General features: G+C 46.0%; 1 protein-coding gene across 2 annotated transcripts in view; it reads left to right on the top strand.

Annotated features, from left to right (window-relative positions):
• The first annotated feature begins 3,044 nt into the window (after positions 1–3,044).
• kitlga (kit ligand a) overlaps positions 3,045–17,602 on the top strand; it is a 58,561-nt gene continuing 44,003 nt past the window's right edge. Inside the window, exon 1 of one of the 2 annotated variants that reach the window (XM_055650604.1) lies at positions 3,045–3,641. In XM_055650604.1, coding sequence (XP_055506579.1) covers positions 3,627–3,641 — 15 coding nt within the window. In that variant the 5' untranslated portion in view covers positions 3,045–3,626. The remainder of the gene's footprint in view (positions 3,642–17,602) is intronic. The other variant, XM_055650605.1, reaches the window with a different exon arrangement.

The following is a 17,602-nucleotide window of genomic DNA, read 5'->3' as shown; positions in this document are numbered from 1 at the left end:
ACCATCTTCCCTCAAAACTCGTCCCCAAGCTCCTTGATCTTTGACTGGGGACCTCCATCTGCGGCTGGATATTCGGCTTCCTGACGGGCAGGCCCCAGGTAGTGAGAATTGGCAGCCACACCTCTTCCTCACTGATCCTCAACACAGGCGCACCGCAGGGCTGTGTGCTCAGTCCTCTCCTGTACTCCCTGTTCACGCACGACTGTACTGCTAAGCACAGCTCCAACATCATCTTAAAGTTTGCTGACGACACGACCATCCTGGGCCTCATCATAGGCAATTATGAGATGGCCTATAGAGAGGAGGAAAAGGCACTAAACAGCTGGTGCCAGGAAAATAACCTCTCTCTCAATGTCAGCAAAACTAAAGAGATGACCGTGGACTACAGGAGACAGCAGGGGAGTGGACACCTCCCTATCCACATCAGTGATGCTGAGGTTGAAAGGGTCAGCAGCTTCAAGTTCCTCGGTGTGCACATCACTGAGGACCTCTCTTGGAAACTGCACACGGACACAATAACCAATAAAGCCCGCCAGCAGCTCTTTTTCCTGAGAAGACTGAGGGAGTTTGGCATGAACGCCAGCATCCTCACAAATTTCTACAGTTGCACCATCGAGAGTCTGCTGACGGGCTGCATCACAGTCTGGTACGGGAACTGTTCTGCCCACAGCCGCAAATCACTGCAGAGAGCGGTGAAGGTGGCACAGCACATCATTGGCAACTGTCTCCCGGCCATTCAGGACATTTTCCACAGGCAGTACCTGCGGAAGGTACACAGCATCATCAAGGACCACAGCCACCCAGCACGCAGACTGGTCTCCTTGTTACCGTCAGGCAGACTATACAGGAGCATGGCTGTACGCACCACCAGACTTAAGAACAGTTTTTGCCATCAGGCTTCTGAACTCATAAACACATCATATATGTTGATTATTTTATTTATTATTGTCTTTTACCTACCAATGTCACTTTTATCTTATCTTTATTTTACCTTAATTTTATCCTTGTAATATCATTGCTGAGGTGACCCGTAGCACATTTCATTGTACCGTTGACCCTGTGTTCACCTACATATGACAAATAAAACTGAACTGAACTGAATTGCCCCTGGTGTGTAGGCAATGGGATAACATAGAACAAATGTGACGGGTAATCGATGGTCGGCACGGACTCAGTGGGCCGAAGGGCCTGTATCCATGCTGTATCACCAAACTAAGAATAAAAAACCCACTATAGTGGAAAATACCAAGCAAAAGCCCAAAGACCCTAATGAAAGCCAGGCCATTTGTCGTTTGGAGTTTAGTTATGGTTCAGTGTTCAAAAGCCTGATAGTTTAGGGAAGAAGCTGCTCCTGAATCTGGACTTTACAGTTATCAGAGTACTATATCTCCTTCCCGATGGCAGGAGTGAAATGTGAGTGTGGCCAGGGTGGTGTGGGTCCTTGTTGATGTTGGCTGCCTTTTATACTAAACCAACATGAATCAGTCTTTTTAAATGTTGTTATTGTACCTGTTTCAGCTACTCAAGATGCAAGTGGAGTGTTAAATAGTAATGGGACATTATTACAATTCTTATAGCAATGGGAAACGTCAATTCTCCCTCTGCCTCCACAGATGCTACCTGACCTGCTGAGTTCTTCCAGCACTTTATTTTTTTTGCACCCGATTCCATCATCTGCAGTCTCTTATGTCCAGATGAATTCTATTTTCTTCTTCTCACTCCATTCCCGTTAACTCAGATTCAGATTCTACACACTCGTGGGCAATTTACAGAGGGCCAATTAACTTACAAACCTGCACATCTTTGTAATGTGGGAGGAAACCAGAGCACTCAGAGGAAACCCATGCAGTCACAGGGGGTTGTTTAAGATCTGCAGATGCTGGAAAAATCGAAGGTCGACTAAAATGCTGGAGAAACTCAGCAGGTGAGGCAGCATCTGTGGAACGAAGGAATGGGTGATGTTTCGGATCAAGACCCTTCTTCAGACTGGGAGAATGTGCAAACACAGACAGCACCCGAGTTTGGGATCTAACCCAGGTCTCTGGCGCTGTGAGGCTAAAGCACTACCCGCTGCGCTAAAGAGGGTGGGGAAGAAGGTGGGTGGGAAGGGGATGGGGTGATGTGGGAAAGAAGGGTATGTGTGGGGGAACAGAGTGGATCGAGGGACACAGGGGAAAGTCAAGTCGAGTCAACTTTATTTGTCACATACATGTACAACATGTGCAGTGAAATGAAAGTGGCAATGCCTGCAGATTGTGCAAAAACTACAGTACAGAACAGCAAGTTTACCTGAAATTAGAGAGTTCAGTGTTGGGCTTATAGTTTGCAAAGGTTGAATATGAGGTGCTGGCACTTAACAATGGAGGAAGCCAAGGACATGAGACAAAGGAACAGAATTAGGCCATTCTGCCCAACAGGTCTACTCCGTCATTCAATCATGGCTGACCTGTTTTTCTCATCCCAACCCCATTCTCCTGCCTTATCCCCATGACATTTGACAACCCTTCCTAATCAAGAACCTACCAATACCCAATGACTTGGCCTCCACAGCTGTCTGTGGCAATGAATTCAACAGATTCACCACCCTCTAGCTAAATAAATGACTCCTGGTCTTCAATCTAAAGGTATGCCCTTTTATTCTTGAGGCTGTGCCATCTGGTCCTTGGCTCTCCCACTGCTGGAAACATCGATAGTCAACGGTTCCTTATTACAGCTACACTCTATTTTTGCCTGCATTTCAGTAAAATGTCCAGGTCCACTCTAGGTATTTCATTATCTGGTAGGTTTCATTGATATTCCCCAATTCATTCTTCTGAACTTGAGCAACGGGTGCATGTGGGAATGGAGGGGTGGATGGATGGATGGAGGGAGGGAGGGAGAGAGAGGGTGGAAGGGATAGAGGAAGGGACGGAGATTGGAATGACTACCTACCCTGTGTGGGATCTCACTGTATACAAGTTCTCACTGACTCGCCAAGGGGAAAGAGGGAGGGAGGTTTTACCATTGGCCGGGATGCTTTTTCGTGTGTGTAAAGAGGGGGGAGGAGCTTACGTCTGCATTAACCGCGAGTCCTTTTTCTTTCCTCCTCCCCTGATGCTTGTGCTTTAATCTCCCGCAGAGAACTGGCCGGCGCCACAAGACTCCAAACAAGTTTCAAAGTCCAATCTCAACAAACTCGGTGAGCGAGAGCCAAGCGACTCGAACTGCTGAGCTGGGAAGAAGTGTAGAGGCACGCAGTGTACCGGCTGCCTGCTGTGTTTTTTTTTAATATACCTGGAACTGAGAGCTGGAACCTTGGACAAGGTCCTGTGTGCATGTCTTAGAATGAGAAGGTAGAAATAACTTACATGGAACTCTTATGTCATATCTCACTGGAAATCAGTGACATTGCTTTGCCAGCAAGGCGTGCCTGTTCTCAATCTCTGCAAGAAAACTGCCCCTCTTTAAAAAAAAACATTGTTTTTCAAATATATATATAATAGTTTTTAAAACCCCCATTCTGGGGTGGAGAGTTCTGGTTCACGCCACCGGCACCCACTCTGGACAACATGCACACACAACTGTCTGGATTCAGTTAACTGGATCATTGTGGAAGGAGAGAGAGGAGAAAAACACCAAGATTCCTTATGAAGGAAGCAAATGTAAGTACACGTTGAATCCACTGCGATCCCGCGGGCTGGAGAAACGGGTCTCTCTAGGAGAGAGAAGGACAGAGAGGGTGGAGTGGGGTGTGTGTGTAGGGGGGGTGAGAGAAGCAGGTTAGCATTTCCGTGTTAGACGCTACCACATGTGTGGAGCGTCGACCAGAACTCTTGCAGGTGGGGATCCTGTATAATTGTCGATTTATTTGAAGATTTTTAAAACCTTAATTCCGGGGGAGCTGGGGACGAACGGAGTATCTCTCACTCTCTCTCACATTCACACGGTCTCACCGGCGTAAAAGCAAACTCGAGAACCAGCACTCTATCTCGTGAAACAGATTCTGCAGTCGGAAGCATTATTATTGCAGAAGTGCTCCTTCTCATCTTTGGGAACGTCTAGCCAAACTGTAACGTGGCATTAAAATTAAGATCGAGCACGCAGCAATTGTTCGTAATCCGTACAATTCACAGTGAGCCCGGCGAAGGATTGTTCACTGGTGTGTAGGAAGGAACTGCAGATGCTGGTTTAAACCGAAGATGGATGCAAAATGCTGGAGTAACTCAGCGGGACAGGCAGCATCTCTGGATAGTAGGAATGGGTGAAGTTTCGGGTCGAGACCCTTATTCAGACCGGTTCTATCTTGCAAAACAGATTTTATATATATATATATATAATATAATATATGTTATATATAAATATAATATGTGTGTGTGTATATGCAGGCTTGTTTTAATACAAATACACTTCAGCAAATGCCACTGTTGGGGGGGGGGGGGGGGAAAAAGTGAAGTTATTTCACCAGAAATCAATTCTAGTGTTTACAATCTATACACAGGTTCCATGGAAAAAACATGATTTCAAGAATTAAGAATCAAGAGTGTTTAATTGTCATATGTGCCAAAAGGAACAATGGAATTGTTATTAGCTGCAGCACTATAGGCCTGTAAACACAATGCACACATGTAATGTATAATAAACACAAAATCAATAAAGATTACACAAAAAAGCTGGAGAAACTCAGCGGGTGCAGCAGCATCTATGGAGCGAAGGAATAGGCAACGTTTCGGGCCGAAACCCAAGGGTTTCGGCCCGAAATGTTGCCTATTTCCTTCGCTCCATAGATGCTGCTGCATCCGCTGAGTTTCTCCAGCTTTTTTGTGTAACCTTCGATTCTCCAGCATCTGCAGTTCCTTCTTAAACACAAAATCAATAAATCCTGTTATAAATGTCTGGTATCAGGCAACTGAACTAAAGAGTGGGCGTGACTAGATTATTATACATTAAATTGTCACTAACTAGAGAGTGGCCCTGACCTACTATCTATCATAAGTGATGGGAGTAGAATTAGGCCATTTGGCCCATCAAGCCTATTCCACCATTCAATCATGGCTGATCTATCTCTCCCTCTTAACCCAATTCTTCTACCTATTCCCCATAGCCTCTGACTGACACCCATACTAATCAAGAAATATCTCATTGGAGACCATCGAACTATCTTTAATCGGTCTTCATTGAACATTTTTTGTTGTTTACTAGGGGTTTTCAGAGTACTATATTTGCATATCTGTTGTGCTGCTGAAAGTAAGAATTTCATTATTCTATTTCTGTACATATTACAATAAAACACGTTGGGTTCTTCATCTTGCACAAAATGTCATTCCCTTTATCCTGTATCTATACACTGTGGACAACTTGACTGTAATCATGTATAGTCTTTCTGCTGACTGGATCAATAACCACAATACTGATGCAAATAAAAAATCCCAAATCCTTAGTTTCACACAGGTGGTGGGTGTATGGAACGAGCTGCCAGATGGGGTAGTTAAGGCAGGGACTATCGCAACGTTTAAGAAGCAATCAGACAGGTACATGGATAGGACAAGTTTAGGGGACATTTCCACGCTGTAGGATGCGATGCGTGAAGACAGGGTGATCCATTTGTCTGTGTGGAGTTTGCACGTTCTCACACAGTCTGTGGTTTTACCCCCCCGGTGCCCCAGCTTCCTCTCACATCTACAGACTTGCCAGTTTCTAGGTTAATTTGCCATTGTAAATTGCACCGAATGTAGTTGGGCTGGTGGGAGAATTGGCGGGTGAGGGATTGTGTGATAGATCAGACTACATGGAATTAGGAGAGGAATAGGATTGATGAGGTAACTCTGAATGATAGCACAAACTCAGTGGGCCGTAAATCCTTAAAACGTAGGTGCAGAAATAGTCCAATCTGCCCGTCGAGTCTGCTCTCCCCATTCGATCATGGTTGATCTACTTTTCCCGCTCAACTTGGGCCAGATGACTTCCTCCAAGTCTTTATGAATCATAAGAAACAAAATCTCTGCTTTCTGAGATCCTATCAACATCAAAGCTGGTTTCCAGCCAAATCATTATTGGCATCGGTACAAGTTTATTATTGATGCATGTACACAAGATACAGTGAAACACATATTTGAGTACATCGGGTAGTGCAAAGGAGAAGATGAACACAGTACACAATATAGTGTTACAGCTACAGAGAAAGTGTAGATTTGTTTTTAAAAAGTGCAAGGGCTGCAACAAGGTTGATTGGAAGATTGGGTATTTATCTTTAGCTTGATAGGTCCATTGGAGAGTTTGACAACAGCAGCTGTTCTTGAATTGGGTGGAATGTGCTTTCAAGCTTTTGGTTTAGTTTAGCTTAGAGATACAGCGCAGAAACAGGCTCTTCAGCCCACCAAGTCCGCACTGACCAACAATCCCCGTACATTAGCAATATCCTACACGGTAGGGACAATTTACAATCTTTACCAAAGCCAATTAACCTATAAAGCTGTACGTCTTTGGAGTGTTGAAGGAAACCGGAGCACCGGAGAAAACCCACGCGGTCTTAAGGAACACTTACAAATTTCATGCAGACAGCACCCATAGTCAGGATGGAACCCAGGTCTCTGGTACTATAAGGCAGCAACTCTACTGCTGCACTACTGTTTGTATCTTCTGCCCATCAGGAGAAGGGAGAAGAGGGAATGACCAGAATGTGTGCTCCTTGATTTTATGGCTGTTTCTCCAAAGCAGCGTGAAGTATAGATGGAGTAGATGGAAGGGTGACTGGTTTTTGTGATGGAATGGGCTACATCTACAGCTCCCTGCAATTTCTTGCGGTCTTTGAGAGCAGAGCTGTTGCCAAACCAAGCTGTGATGCATCCCAATGGATTCGACATTCTATGTGAAATAATATAAAATGCATGAGACCATTTGAGATCATATAACATCCCAAGGTGAGATGTGGATGATTTTGTCCCTGAAGTCAAGGCAGCCCTTGAGTAAGTTGGCATCAAAAAGCCCTGGTAAGTCAACGTACTTCAAGGGGAAAGCATTCAGGTGGTCGAAGTCTCACTTTGCACCAAGGAAGATGGCTTCATAGATGGAAGTCAACCAATCCTGCCCCAAGAACGTCATCACAGACAGCACGGTGGTGCAACGGTAGAGTTGCTGCTTCACAACGTCAGACACCCAGGTACGATCTTGACCTTGGGTGCTGTATTTACAGAGTTTGCACATTCTTATTATTGATGCATGTACCCGCAATACAACAAAAAACATATTTGAGTGCATTAGGTAGTGCAAAGTAGAAGATGAACAGAGTGCACAACACAGTGTTACAGCAGCAGAGAAAGTGCAGATTTAAAAAAAGTGCAAGGGCTGCAACAAGGTTGATTGGAAGATCAGGAATTCATCTTTAGCATTCGAGAGTTTGAGAACAGCAAGGATTCAACTGGTGGTACGTGCTTTCACGGTAGGCCGAAAGGCATGTTTCCGCGTGTATCTCTAAACGGATCAATTAAATTCTTACAAGTAAGTAGTGCTCAAATTCTTACAAGTAAAAATGTCATTGTTCTGTTGTCTGCACATATGACATTTAAATGACCGTAAACTAAAAATATACAGTTAATGTGTAATAATCAGAAAAAATAAATTAGTTAACATTCATAATACTATTTGACCACAATTGTGCAAAAAACAAAGTCCATTGTGCAGTCAAAGACACAGTCCATAGAAGATCAGCTGCCAAACTAGTGTGTCGTTTTCAGTGAAATGATTGGCTATGGATGGCGAGCTAAGGGATCTACAGGAAACTCTGCCTTAAAAAAGGCAGCCAGTATCACCACCGACCTACACCTCACTGGCCCCGCTCTCCTTTCACTCCTACCATTGGGAAGAAAGTACAGGAGCCTGAAAAACATAATGTCTAGGTTCAGGAGCACCTTCTACCCAACAACCATCAGGCTATTGAACACTACCAACATGAACTAACCTGTAACTATGAACTGTCTTGGTCGCACTAGGGCCTTTGGGCTTTTGTTTTGCACTAATATTGTTTTTTTTTAATTTAGTGAACATCTTTTGGTTGTATTAAGATATTATCTATTGAATACAGAGTTATGCTACTGTAAATAAGAATGTCATTGTTCCGTTTTGGTACATGTGACAATTAAACAGTCTGGACTCTTGATAAACATCCTTTGTAAAAGTACAGATGTTCACCAGAGACTTGTTATTGTTGCACTGAGGAGCAGTGCTTCTGAATCATCTAAAACCAAGGTGGCTGTAATCACAAACTAATGACAATTGAGAACGGGAATCTCAATTGATCTCTTCCACGTTCGTCACCCTGTTCTGGGAGTTGCCGTGAGTTATGGACCAACTGGGAATGTTGACTGTGTACGAAGGAACTGCAGATGCTGATTTAAACCGAAGATAGACATAAAATGCTGGAGAAGCTCAGCGGGACAGGCAGCATCTCTGGATAGAAGGAATGGGCGACGTTTGGAGTCTGATGAAGGGTCTTGAACCGAAATATCACCCATTTCTTCTATCCAGGGATGCTGCCTGTCCCGCTGAGTAAAGGGCCTGTCCCACTTGGGCAGTGACGCACGATCGCGCGTGGCACCCCAGGATTTTGGGATGTATAAAATCTACGCGCGCCATCTGCATGACACGCAAATAACGCCCAAGTGGGCGTTATTTGCGCGTCATGCAGATGGCGAGCGTAGATTTTATACATCCCAAAATCCTGGGGTGCCACGCGCGATCGTGCGTCACTGCCTACGTCACCATGCGCTCATCACGTGATGTCACAACGCGCGCGTCGTGCGTCGTGACGCAAAAATGATGTCGCGTAAATAACGCACAAGTGGGACAGGCCCATTACTCCAGCAATTAGTGTTTGGCTTTTGGGAAATTGACTGAAGCATTCCTCGACTGACAAGACTATTAATTGTTTTGACCCTGACTGCTTCTTTGGAACCAGATAACAATCATACTCCCTGTGGATTGTACAGCTTGAGGCAGAGGGGGGCCTGTTCTGTCCGATAGGAGATCATGTGCGATTGCGAGAGTCTAAGGAAAATATGTCAGAAATGTCAGCTCTTGTGATTTGACCGGCAGAATTGCTAGTTTGGTGTAGTTTATTGTCACGTGTACCAAGGTGCAGTGCTAACCAGTCAGCGGAAAGAATAGGGGCCATACGGTGGCGCAGCAGTAGAGTCGCTGCATTACGGAGATCTGGGGTCGATCCTGATTATGGGTGCTGTCTGTATGGAGTTTGTACGTTCTCCCTGTGATCGCGTGGGTTTTTCCCGGGTGCTCCGGTTTCCTCCCACACTCCAAAGTTTATAGGTTGTGTGGGTTTCCGCACTGTATCTCTAAAGTCAAGAGAACCTCTTCACTCTTAAAGCACCAGGGGGAGATAAAACGAAATGCACCTTGCACCCAGAGTCTGGAAATGCTTGTTGCCAGTCATCAAAGTAAACAACTCATCCTAGATGCAATAAGCGAGTTTGGTATTCTGGCTGCGCATGCCCAGGTCATAGGTGACTCGCGATAAACATTTTCAGCAGCTGAACTGCTGCATGGAAACAGACCTGCGTTTCATCTGTAGTCAGGATGGAACCCGGGTCTCCGGCGTTGCAAGCGCTGTTGGATTGCTACTGGACTGTCCCCATTCCTCCCGAGTGTCCCATCCCTGTCTGGGGATGGCTGGAGATGCCCGGGGTGACCCTGGAGTGATGGGACACTGGGCCAGGGCAGTGGTGGCCCAGGCTTACAGCCAGCGTGGAGAAGAAGCGCTAACTCCAGCTCAACTCTGCCTGTCCTGCCGGGTTAACCGACAGCCCTGGATTGATGGGACACCAGCCTAGAGCAGTGGCGACCCGGGCTTAGAGCCAGAGTGGAGAGGAATCGCTAACACCACTGCTCCGGGCCGGTGTCTTGTCGATCCAGGTCCAAACATCACACGGGAGGGCTGGTCCCCCAATGCAATACCAGGGGGGCGGCTATCTGGAGCGCTAGTATGGGTGTTGTGGGCTGAAGGGACTGGTTTCCAGAGGGTTAGTATGGACATTGTGGACCGAACGGATTCTTGATTCCGGCTTTGTCACCTGACTAAAACATCCTTTCTTCATTCAGTGTCAATATTTGTCTAATCACACTCGCGTATAAATGTATGAAGTGCCGCAGAACTCCAGATTGTTATGCGGACTTAAGCCCTACCTTTGATCTGAAAAACGCTGTTGTCTTTGGCTCAGAAGGTTGCACGACCAAGACCAACCAGGCCTTTCCAGTGTAGTTAAAGCTGTTGAATCAGAGTTCAGTTTAGAGATACAGCATGGAAACAGGCCCTTCAGCCACCGATTCCACTAGTTCACCGACCAGCGATCACCAGATCGCACTAGTTCTATGTTCTCACTTTCACACCCATTCCTTGCACATTAGGGTGGTTCAGCAGTAAAACTGCAGCCTCACAGTGCCAAGGACCTGGGTTTGATCCAGACTACGGGTGGTGTCTGTACAGAGTTTGTACATTCTCCCTGTGACCATGTGTGTTTTCTCCGAGTGCTCTGGTTTCCTCCCACTCTCCAAAGGTGTGCAGGCTTGTAAGTTAATTGGCTTACGTAAATTATCCCTAGTGTGCAGGTTGGAACTAGTGTACAGGTGATCGCTGGTCGGCGTGGTCTTGGTGACCCAAATGGCCTGTTTCAACGCTGTATCTCTAAACTAAACCAAACACTAGGGCTAATTAACCTACCAACCTGTTTGTCTTTGGGGTGTGGGAGGAATCCTGAGCACCTGGGGAAAACCCACACTCATGGGGTGAAAGTGGAAGCCCCACACACAGAGCATCTGAGGTCAGGATCGAACCCGGGTCTCTGGCACGGTGATGCAGAAGCACTACTAACTGCGCCACTGTGCCACCGTTTCTGCATTCAGCTAAACATCCCTGAAAGCTACTTCAACAACAGAGTGGGGTGCCTGCTTGGGATTGCCGTTACTAAAAACGATCAGCTGGTAGTTTTCACGTTGTGGTCTGGGATCGCCGCGCTGGACAAGGCCATTCCAGCAATGTGGAAGTGGCCACAATTGAAACGGTGTTTCCTTAGACTTTAGACTTCAGAGATAAAGTGTAGAAACAGGCCCTTCAGCTCACCGAGTCCACCCTGACCAGCGACCAGCAACTCTACCTCCGCGCCATTGTACCGCCAAGTTTTGAAATAGTGCAGCACAAAGGAAGTAGATTTGTTAGTGGTTATGAGACACCCATGCATTTTCTCTTTTAAGCTTTCGATCTGCTCTCTTCTTGCTTGGTCAACCATGGGTTCCGAAGAAGGGACTTTTGAGAAGGAGTTTCCCAATCGTTGCACATTACACAGGTCATGAAGTCATTAAAAACATTTTTTTTTTCCCTTTTTTAAATGCACTGTTTTTAAAAGCACACACAGCTCCTAAATGTAGCACCAGCTAAAGATGCTCTCAGAAAAGTTTTGTCACAGATCCTAAGTTGCACACTACCCTTCTGTTTGTCTCCTTCCCATAAGATCATAAGACATGGGGGCAGAATGAGGGAGGCCATTCAGCCCTTCGAGCCTGCTCCACCATTCGATCACGGCTGATCTATATTCACTTCCCACGTCATTGGCTCGGATAACTCGGGCAGTATGATTTGCGGTGCAGCAGGTAGACCCACTGCCTCACAGCGCCAGAGACCAATGTCCGATCCTGATCTCGGGTGCTGTCTGTGTGTGGAGTTTGCACGTTCTCCCTGTGACCACGTGGGTTTCCTCCGGGTGCTCCAGCGTCCTCCCACATCCCCAAAACCTACAGGTTTGTAGGTCAATTTGCTTCTGTAAAATTGACGCTAACTTCTAGGAAGTGGATGGGAAAGTGGGATAACATAGAACTAGTGTGAACGGGTGACTAATGGTCGGCGTGGATTCTTTGGGCTGCAGGTCCTATTTCCATGCTGTATCTCTAAACTAAACTAAACTAAAATGAAGGTCTCGATCGGAAACGTCACCTATTCCTTCGCTCCATAGATGCCGCCCCCCCCGCTGAGTTTCTCCAGCATTTTTGTCTACCTTTGATTTTTCTAGCATCTGCAGTTCTATTTTTAAACTAAAATTGAAACTCAGCAAGGAGGTCTTGACCAGGCCAACACATACAGGTTTATTTTATTCATTTTGCCATTCAACTCTTCAACTCTGAGACTATTTCAGTGGAAAATCATCTTTTGCCTCCACAGATGCTGATTGATACATTGAGTTGTTCTGGTTAATGATTTTGTTTCAGGATGGCAGCATCTGCAGGCTATTTTGTCTTCAACGACATTGTTGTGTTTGACGGACGCTACATGTGAGGTTAGGATCCGCAGCTTGACATCTACACAAGGAGATACAGTGGTGGCGAAGGTGTATGGTCTGCTTGCCTTCAGTGGTTAGGGCACTGAATACAAGAGTCGGGAAATCGTGTTGCAGCTTTATTGCACTTAATAAAGGCGGCATTTGAGAATTATGTACAGTTCTCGTCATCCCATTACAGGCAGGATGTGGAGGCTTTGGCGAGGGTACAGAAGAGTGGCAATAGTGGTCTTAGAGGGACTTTGAGATATTCAGGGAATGGAGTGATATGGATCATGCACAGACAGAGGAGGTTAGTCTAACTTGGCATCATGTTTGTATACAGACATTGTGAGCTGAAAGACCTCTTCCTCACAATAACCTCACATTTATCCACATTAAACTGCATCTGCCATGCATCTGCCCACTCACCCAACCTGTCCAAATCAACCTGCATCCTCAGAGCAACCTCCTCACAGTTCACACTGCCACCCAGCTTTGTATCATCTGCAAATTTGCTAATGTTACTTTTAATCCCTTCATCCAAATCATTAATATATATTGTAAATAGCTGCGGTCCCAGCAGCGAGCCTTGCAGTACCCCACTAGCCACTGCCTGCCATTCTGAAAGGGACACGTTAATTCCTACCCTTTGTTTCCTGTCTGCCAACCAATTTTCTATCCATGTCAGCACCTTACCATGTGCTCTAATTTTGCCCACTAATCTCCAATGTGGGACCTTATCAAGTGCTTACTGATAGTCCAGGTACACTACATCCACTGGCTCTCCCTTGTCCATTATCCTGGTTACATCCTCAAAAAATTCCAGAAGATTAGTCAAGCATGATTTCCCCTTCGTAAATCCATGCTGACTCGGACCGATCCTGCTACTGCTATCCAAATGTGCCGCTATTTCACCTTTTATTATTTACTCCAGCATCTTCCCCACCATCGATGTCAGGCTAACTGGTCTATAACTTCCTGTTTTGTCTCTGCCGCCCTTCTTAAAGAGTGAGATAACATTAGCTACCCTCCAATCCACAGGAACTGATCCTGAATCTATAGAACATTGGAAAATGATCACCAATGCACCCACGATTTCTAGAGCCACTTCCTTAAGTATCCTGGGATGCAGGCCATCAGGTCCTGGGGATTTATCAGCCTTCAGTCCCATCCGTCTACCCAACACCATTTCCTACCTAATGTGAATCTCCTTCAGTTCCTCTGCCACCCTAGATCCTCTGGCCACTAGTACATCAGGGAGATTGTTTGTGTTCTCCTTAGTGAAGATGGATCCAAAGTACCTGTTCAACTGCTCTGCCATTTCCTTGTTCCCCATAATAAATTCACCCCTTTCAGTCTTCAAGGGTCCAACTTTGGCCTTAACCAGTTTTTTTTTACAGTCATACAGCGTGGAAACATCTACACTAGTGTCAGCTGCCAGTGTATGTCCCATATCCCTCTTAACCTATCCCATCCATGTACCTGTCCAAATGTTTCTTAAACGTTTTGATAGTACCTGCCTTAGCTATCTCCTCTTGCAGCTCTTTCTATACACCCACCACCCCTCATCATAAACCGATGTCCTCTGGTTTCTCGCGCCCCTACTCTGGGCAATAGACTGTGCTTTTACCCAATCTATTCCTCATATGATTTTGTACTTTGCGGTTGGACAAATTTGAATTGTTTTCTCTGGAGTATCCGAGGTTGAGGGGAGACCTCAGAGAAGGGTATAAAATAATGTGAGGCACAAATAAAGTAGACATTTAGAATCTTTTTCCCAGGTAAAGATCTCAATGACTATAGGCCACAGTTTAAGGACAGAGGGGCCAAATTTAAAGATGATGCGCATGGCACGGCTTTTTTTATAACCGAGAGAGTGGTGAGTGCTTGGGGGGAGTATGGGGGAGAAAGGGTAGGGGGAGGGTGGGGTGGTTGTTAGAGATTACCTGAAATTGGAGAATTCAACCTCCATACCACTTGGCTGTAAGCTGCCCGAGTGGAATATGGGGTGCTGTTCCTCCAGTTTGTGTGTGGCCTCATCCTGGCAAGGGAGGAGGCCATGGACAGAAAGGTCAGTGTGGGAACTGGACTAAGCTTCATAATGGTTAGCAACTAGCAACATGTGCGCTCGGTCCACCAGTGGGCCTTGGTGGACCGAGCGCACATGTTTGGCAAAACGGTCTCTGAGTCTACACGTGGTCTTGCCGAAGTACAAGAGGCCAGATGCAGTGTTGGGAACTCTGGATGCAGTAGTTTATGCGTGGATGTTTAGCATACATCGAGTGCATTGGTGTCGAGAAAGAAATACATCACAGAAGCAGGTGCTCCAGGCCAAAAATATTTTTTTCTCGTCACATTCCCATCATCGCATTGATCAAATAACCTCCCAACCTGCCTTTGGGATGTGGGAGGAAATTGCAGTAAACTCAATGTAAAACTCCACGCAGAGAGCATTCAAGGTGGGGTTGAGCTCTGGGTGATGTCCATAGGTTATAGGAACAGAATTAGGCCATTCGGCCCATCAAGTCAACTCCACCATTCAATCATGGCTGATCTATCTTTAATTCCTCTCAACCTCATTCTCCAAACGTCTTTCTATTGAGGGAGTGCAGCGTAGGTTTACAAGGTTAATTCCTGGGATAGCGTGACTGTCATATGCTGAGAGAATGGACTTGTACACTCTGGAGTTTAGAAGGATGAGAGGGCATCTTATTGAAACATATAAGATTGTTAAGTGTTTGGACGCGCTAGAGGCAGGAAACATGTTCTCGATGTTGGGGGAGTCCAGAACCAGGGGCCACAGTTTAAGAATAAGGGGTAAACCATTTAGTATGGAGATGAGGAAACACTTTTTCTCACAGAGTTTGTGAGTCTGTGGAATCCTCTGCCTCAGAGGGCAGTGGAGGCTGGTTCTCTGGATACTTTCAAGAGAGAGCTAGATAGGGCTCTTACAGATATCCTCTTACAGGGGATATAGGGAGAAGGCAGGAACGGGGTACTGATTGGGGATGATCAGCCATGATCACATTGAATGCCGGTGCTGGCTCGAAGGGCCAAATGGCCTACTCCTGCCCCAATTGTCTATAAAACCTCTGACACCTGCACTAATGTCAATCTCCGCCTTAAAAGTACCCAATAATGTCCTCCACAGGCGTCTGTGGCAAAGAATTCCACTGATTCACCACCCTCTGACTAAAGAAATTCCACCTCATCTCCTTTCTAAAGGTTTCTGAGGCTGTGACCTCTAGTGTCTGCTACTCCGTGGCTGCACCTCTACAAGCTGCTCACAGAAGTAGCAAGAAATGCCATTGTGGGTCCCACCGTTCCTGGGTCATCAATGGTGGCTCTGATTTGTTGTTTGTACCTTTTCACATCTCTAGTTTCACTCTCCCCTGACGTTCAGTCTGAAGAAGGGTCTCGACCTGAAATGTCACCTATTCCTTTTGTCCAGAGGTGCTGCCTGACCTGCTGAGTTACTCCAGCGTTTTGTGTCTACCTTTACCTCTCTCTTCAGTCTGAAGAAGGGTCACGACACGATAAACCGCCTGTCCACTCCCTCCAGGGATGCCTAATTTACAGAAGTCAATTAACCTACAAACCTGCACATCTTTAGGATGTGAGAGGAAACCGGAGCACTCGGAGGAAACTCAGGCGGTCACAGGGAGAACATGCAAACTCCACACAGACAGTACACGAGGTCAGGTTCGAACCAGGGTCTCTTGTACTGAGGCCTTGCATGTAGGACTTTTTCGATGGAACTGATGTGCTATTGGAACTATATTCAGCACTGGGTATCTACCCCTTTGCTCTATCTATTGTACTTGAGTTTGAATTGATTGTATCTATGTGCGGTATTATCTGATCTGACACTCAGAACCTTTTTGCCAACATTGGAAAATCAAATGCTAGAGGGCATCACTTTGAGGGACAAGGTTTAAAGATGTGCAGGGTATACACAGAAGGCGATGGGTGCCTGGAACGCACTGTTGGGGGTGGTGGTTGAGCCCGATACGATCGTGGCATTTAAGGGACTTTTTTGGATAGGCACACAGATATTACAGGGAATGGCGGGATATGGATTATGCGCTGGTAGATAAGAAATGGTCTTGGCATCATGTTCAGCACTGACATTGTGGGCAAAGGGCCTATTCATAGAAACATCGAAAATAGATGCAGGAGTAGGCCACTCAGCCCTTCGAGCCTGCACCGCCATTCAATATGATCATGGCTGATCATCCAACTCAGTATCCTGTACCTGCCTTCTCTCCATACCCCCTGATCCCTTTAGCCACAAGGGCCACATCTAACACCCTCTTAAATATAGCCAATGAACTGGCCTCTACCTTCTGTGGCAGAGAATTCCACAGATTCACCACTCTCTATGTAAAAAATGATTTTCTCAGAACGGTCTTAAAATACTTCCCTCTTATCCTTAAACTGTGACCCCTAGTTCTGGACTTCTCCAACATCGGGAATAATCTTCCTGCATCTAGCCTGTCCAACCCCTTAAGAATTTTGTAAGTTTCTATAAGATCCCCCCTCAATCTTCTAAATTCTAGCGAGTACAACCCGAGTCTATCCAGTCTTTCTTCATATGAAATTCCTGACATCCCAGGAATCAGTCTGGTGAACCTTCCCTGTACTCCCTCTATGGCAAGAATGTCTTTCACTTGTACTGTATCCGGGATGCTTATCTAAGATGTATCTAAGTGCTTATGTATAGTGATACTTGTACTGGACTGTATACAAAAATAAAATTCACTGTACTTCAGTACATGTGACAAATAATGTTCCATTGAACCTGTTTACAGTTCAGATACAATTGAAATGGAATGATCATGGTTGCAAAATCAAGGGCAGCACAGTGACACAGCAGTAGAGTTGCTGCCTTACAGTGCCAGAGACCCGGGCTTGATCCTGACTACAGGGGCTGTCTGTACGGAGTTTGTACGATCTCCCTGTGACCGCATGGGTTTCTCCGGGTGTTCCGGTTTCCTCCCACATTCCAAAGACGTACAGATTTGTAGATTAATTGGCTTCTGTAAATTGTCTCTTTGTGTAGGATAGTGCCTGTGTACGAGTTATCACTGGTGGGCATGGACTCCGTGGGCTGAATGGCCTGTTTCCACACTGTATCTGCAAAGGCTAAAAGTAAAGTTAGGATACAACTGAAATGGAATGGCCCTGCTTGCAGAACCCACCTGACCATGTGCCTTGCCCACACGATTAGACGCTCCCTTCCTGCCAAAATAAGGCACGTCACATGCGTCTTGTCCGACCCCGCATGTCTCCTGACTCCCTCCCTCCCT

The sequence above is a fragment of the Leucoraja erinacea genome, chromosome 19 (genome assembly GCF_028641065.1).
Source record: "Leucoraja erinacea ecotype New England chromosome 19, Leri_hhj_1, whole genome shotgun sequence".
Classification (NCBI taxonomy): domain Eukaryota; kingdom Metazoa; phylum Chordata; class Chondrichthyes; order Rajiformes; family Rajidae; genus Leucoraja; species Leucoraja erinaceus.
The sequence above is the reverse complement of the archived record's forward strand: the minus strand, read 5'-3'. Positions and strand labels throughout refer to the sequence as shown.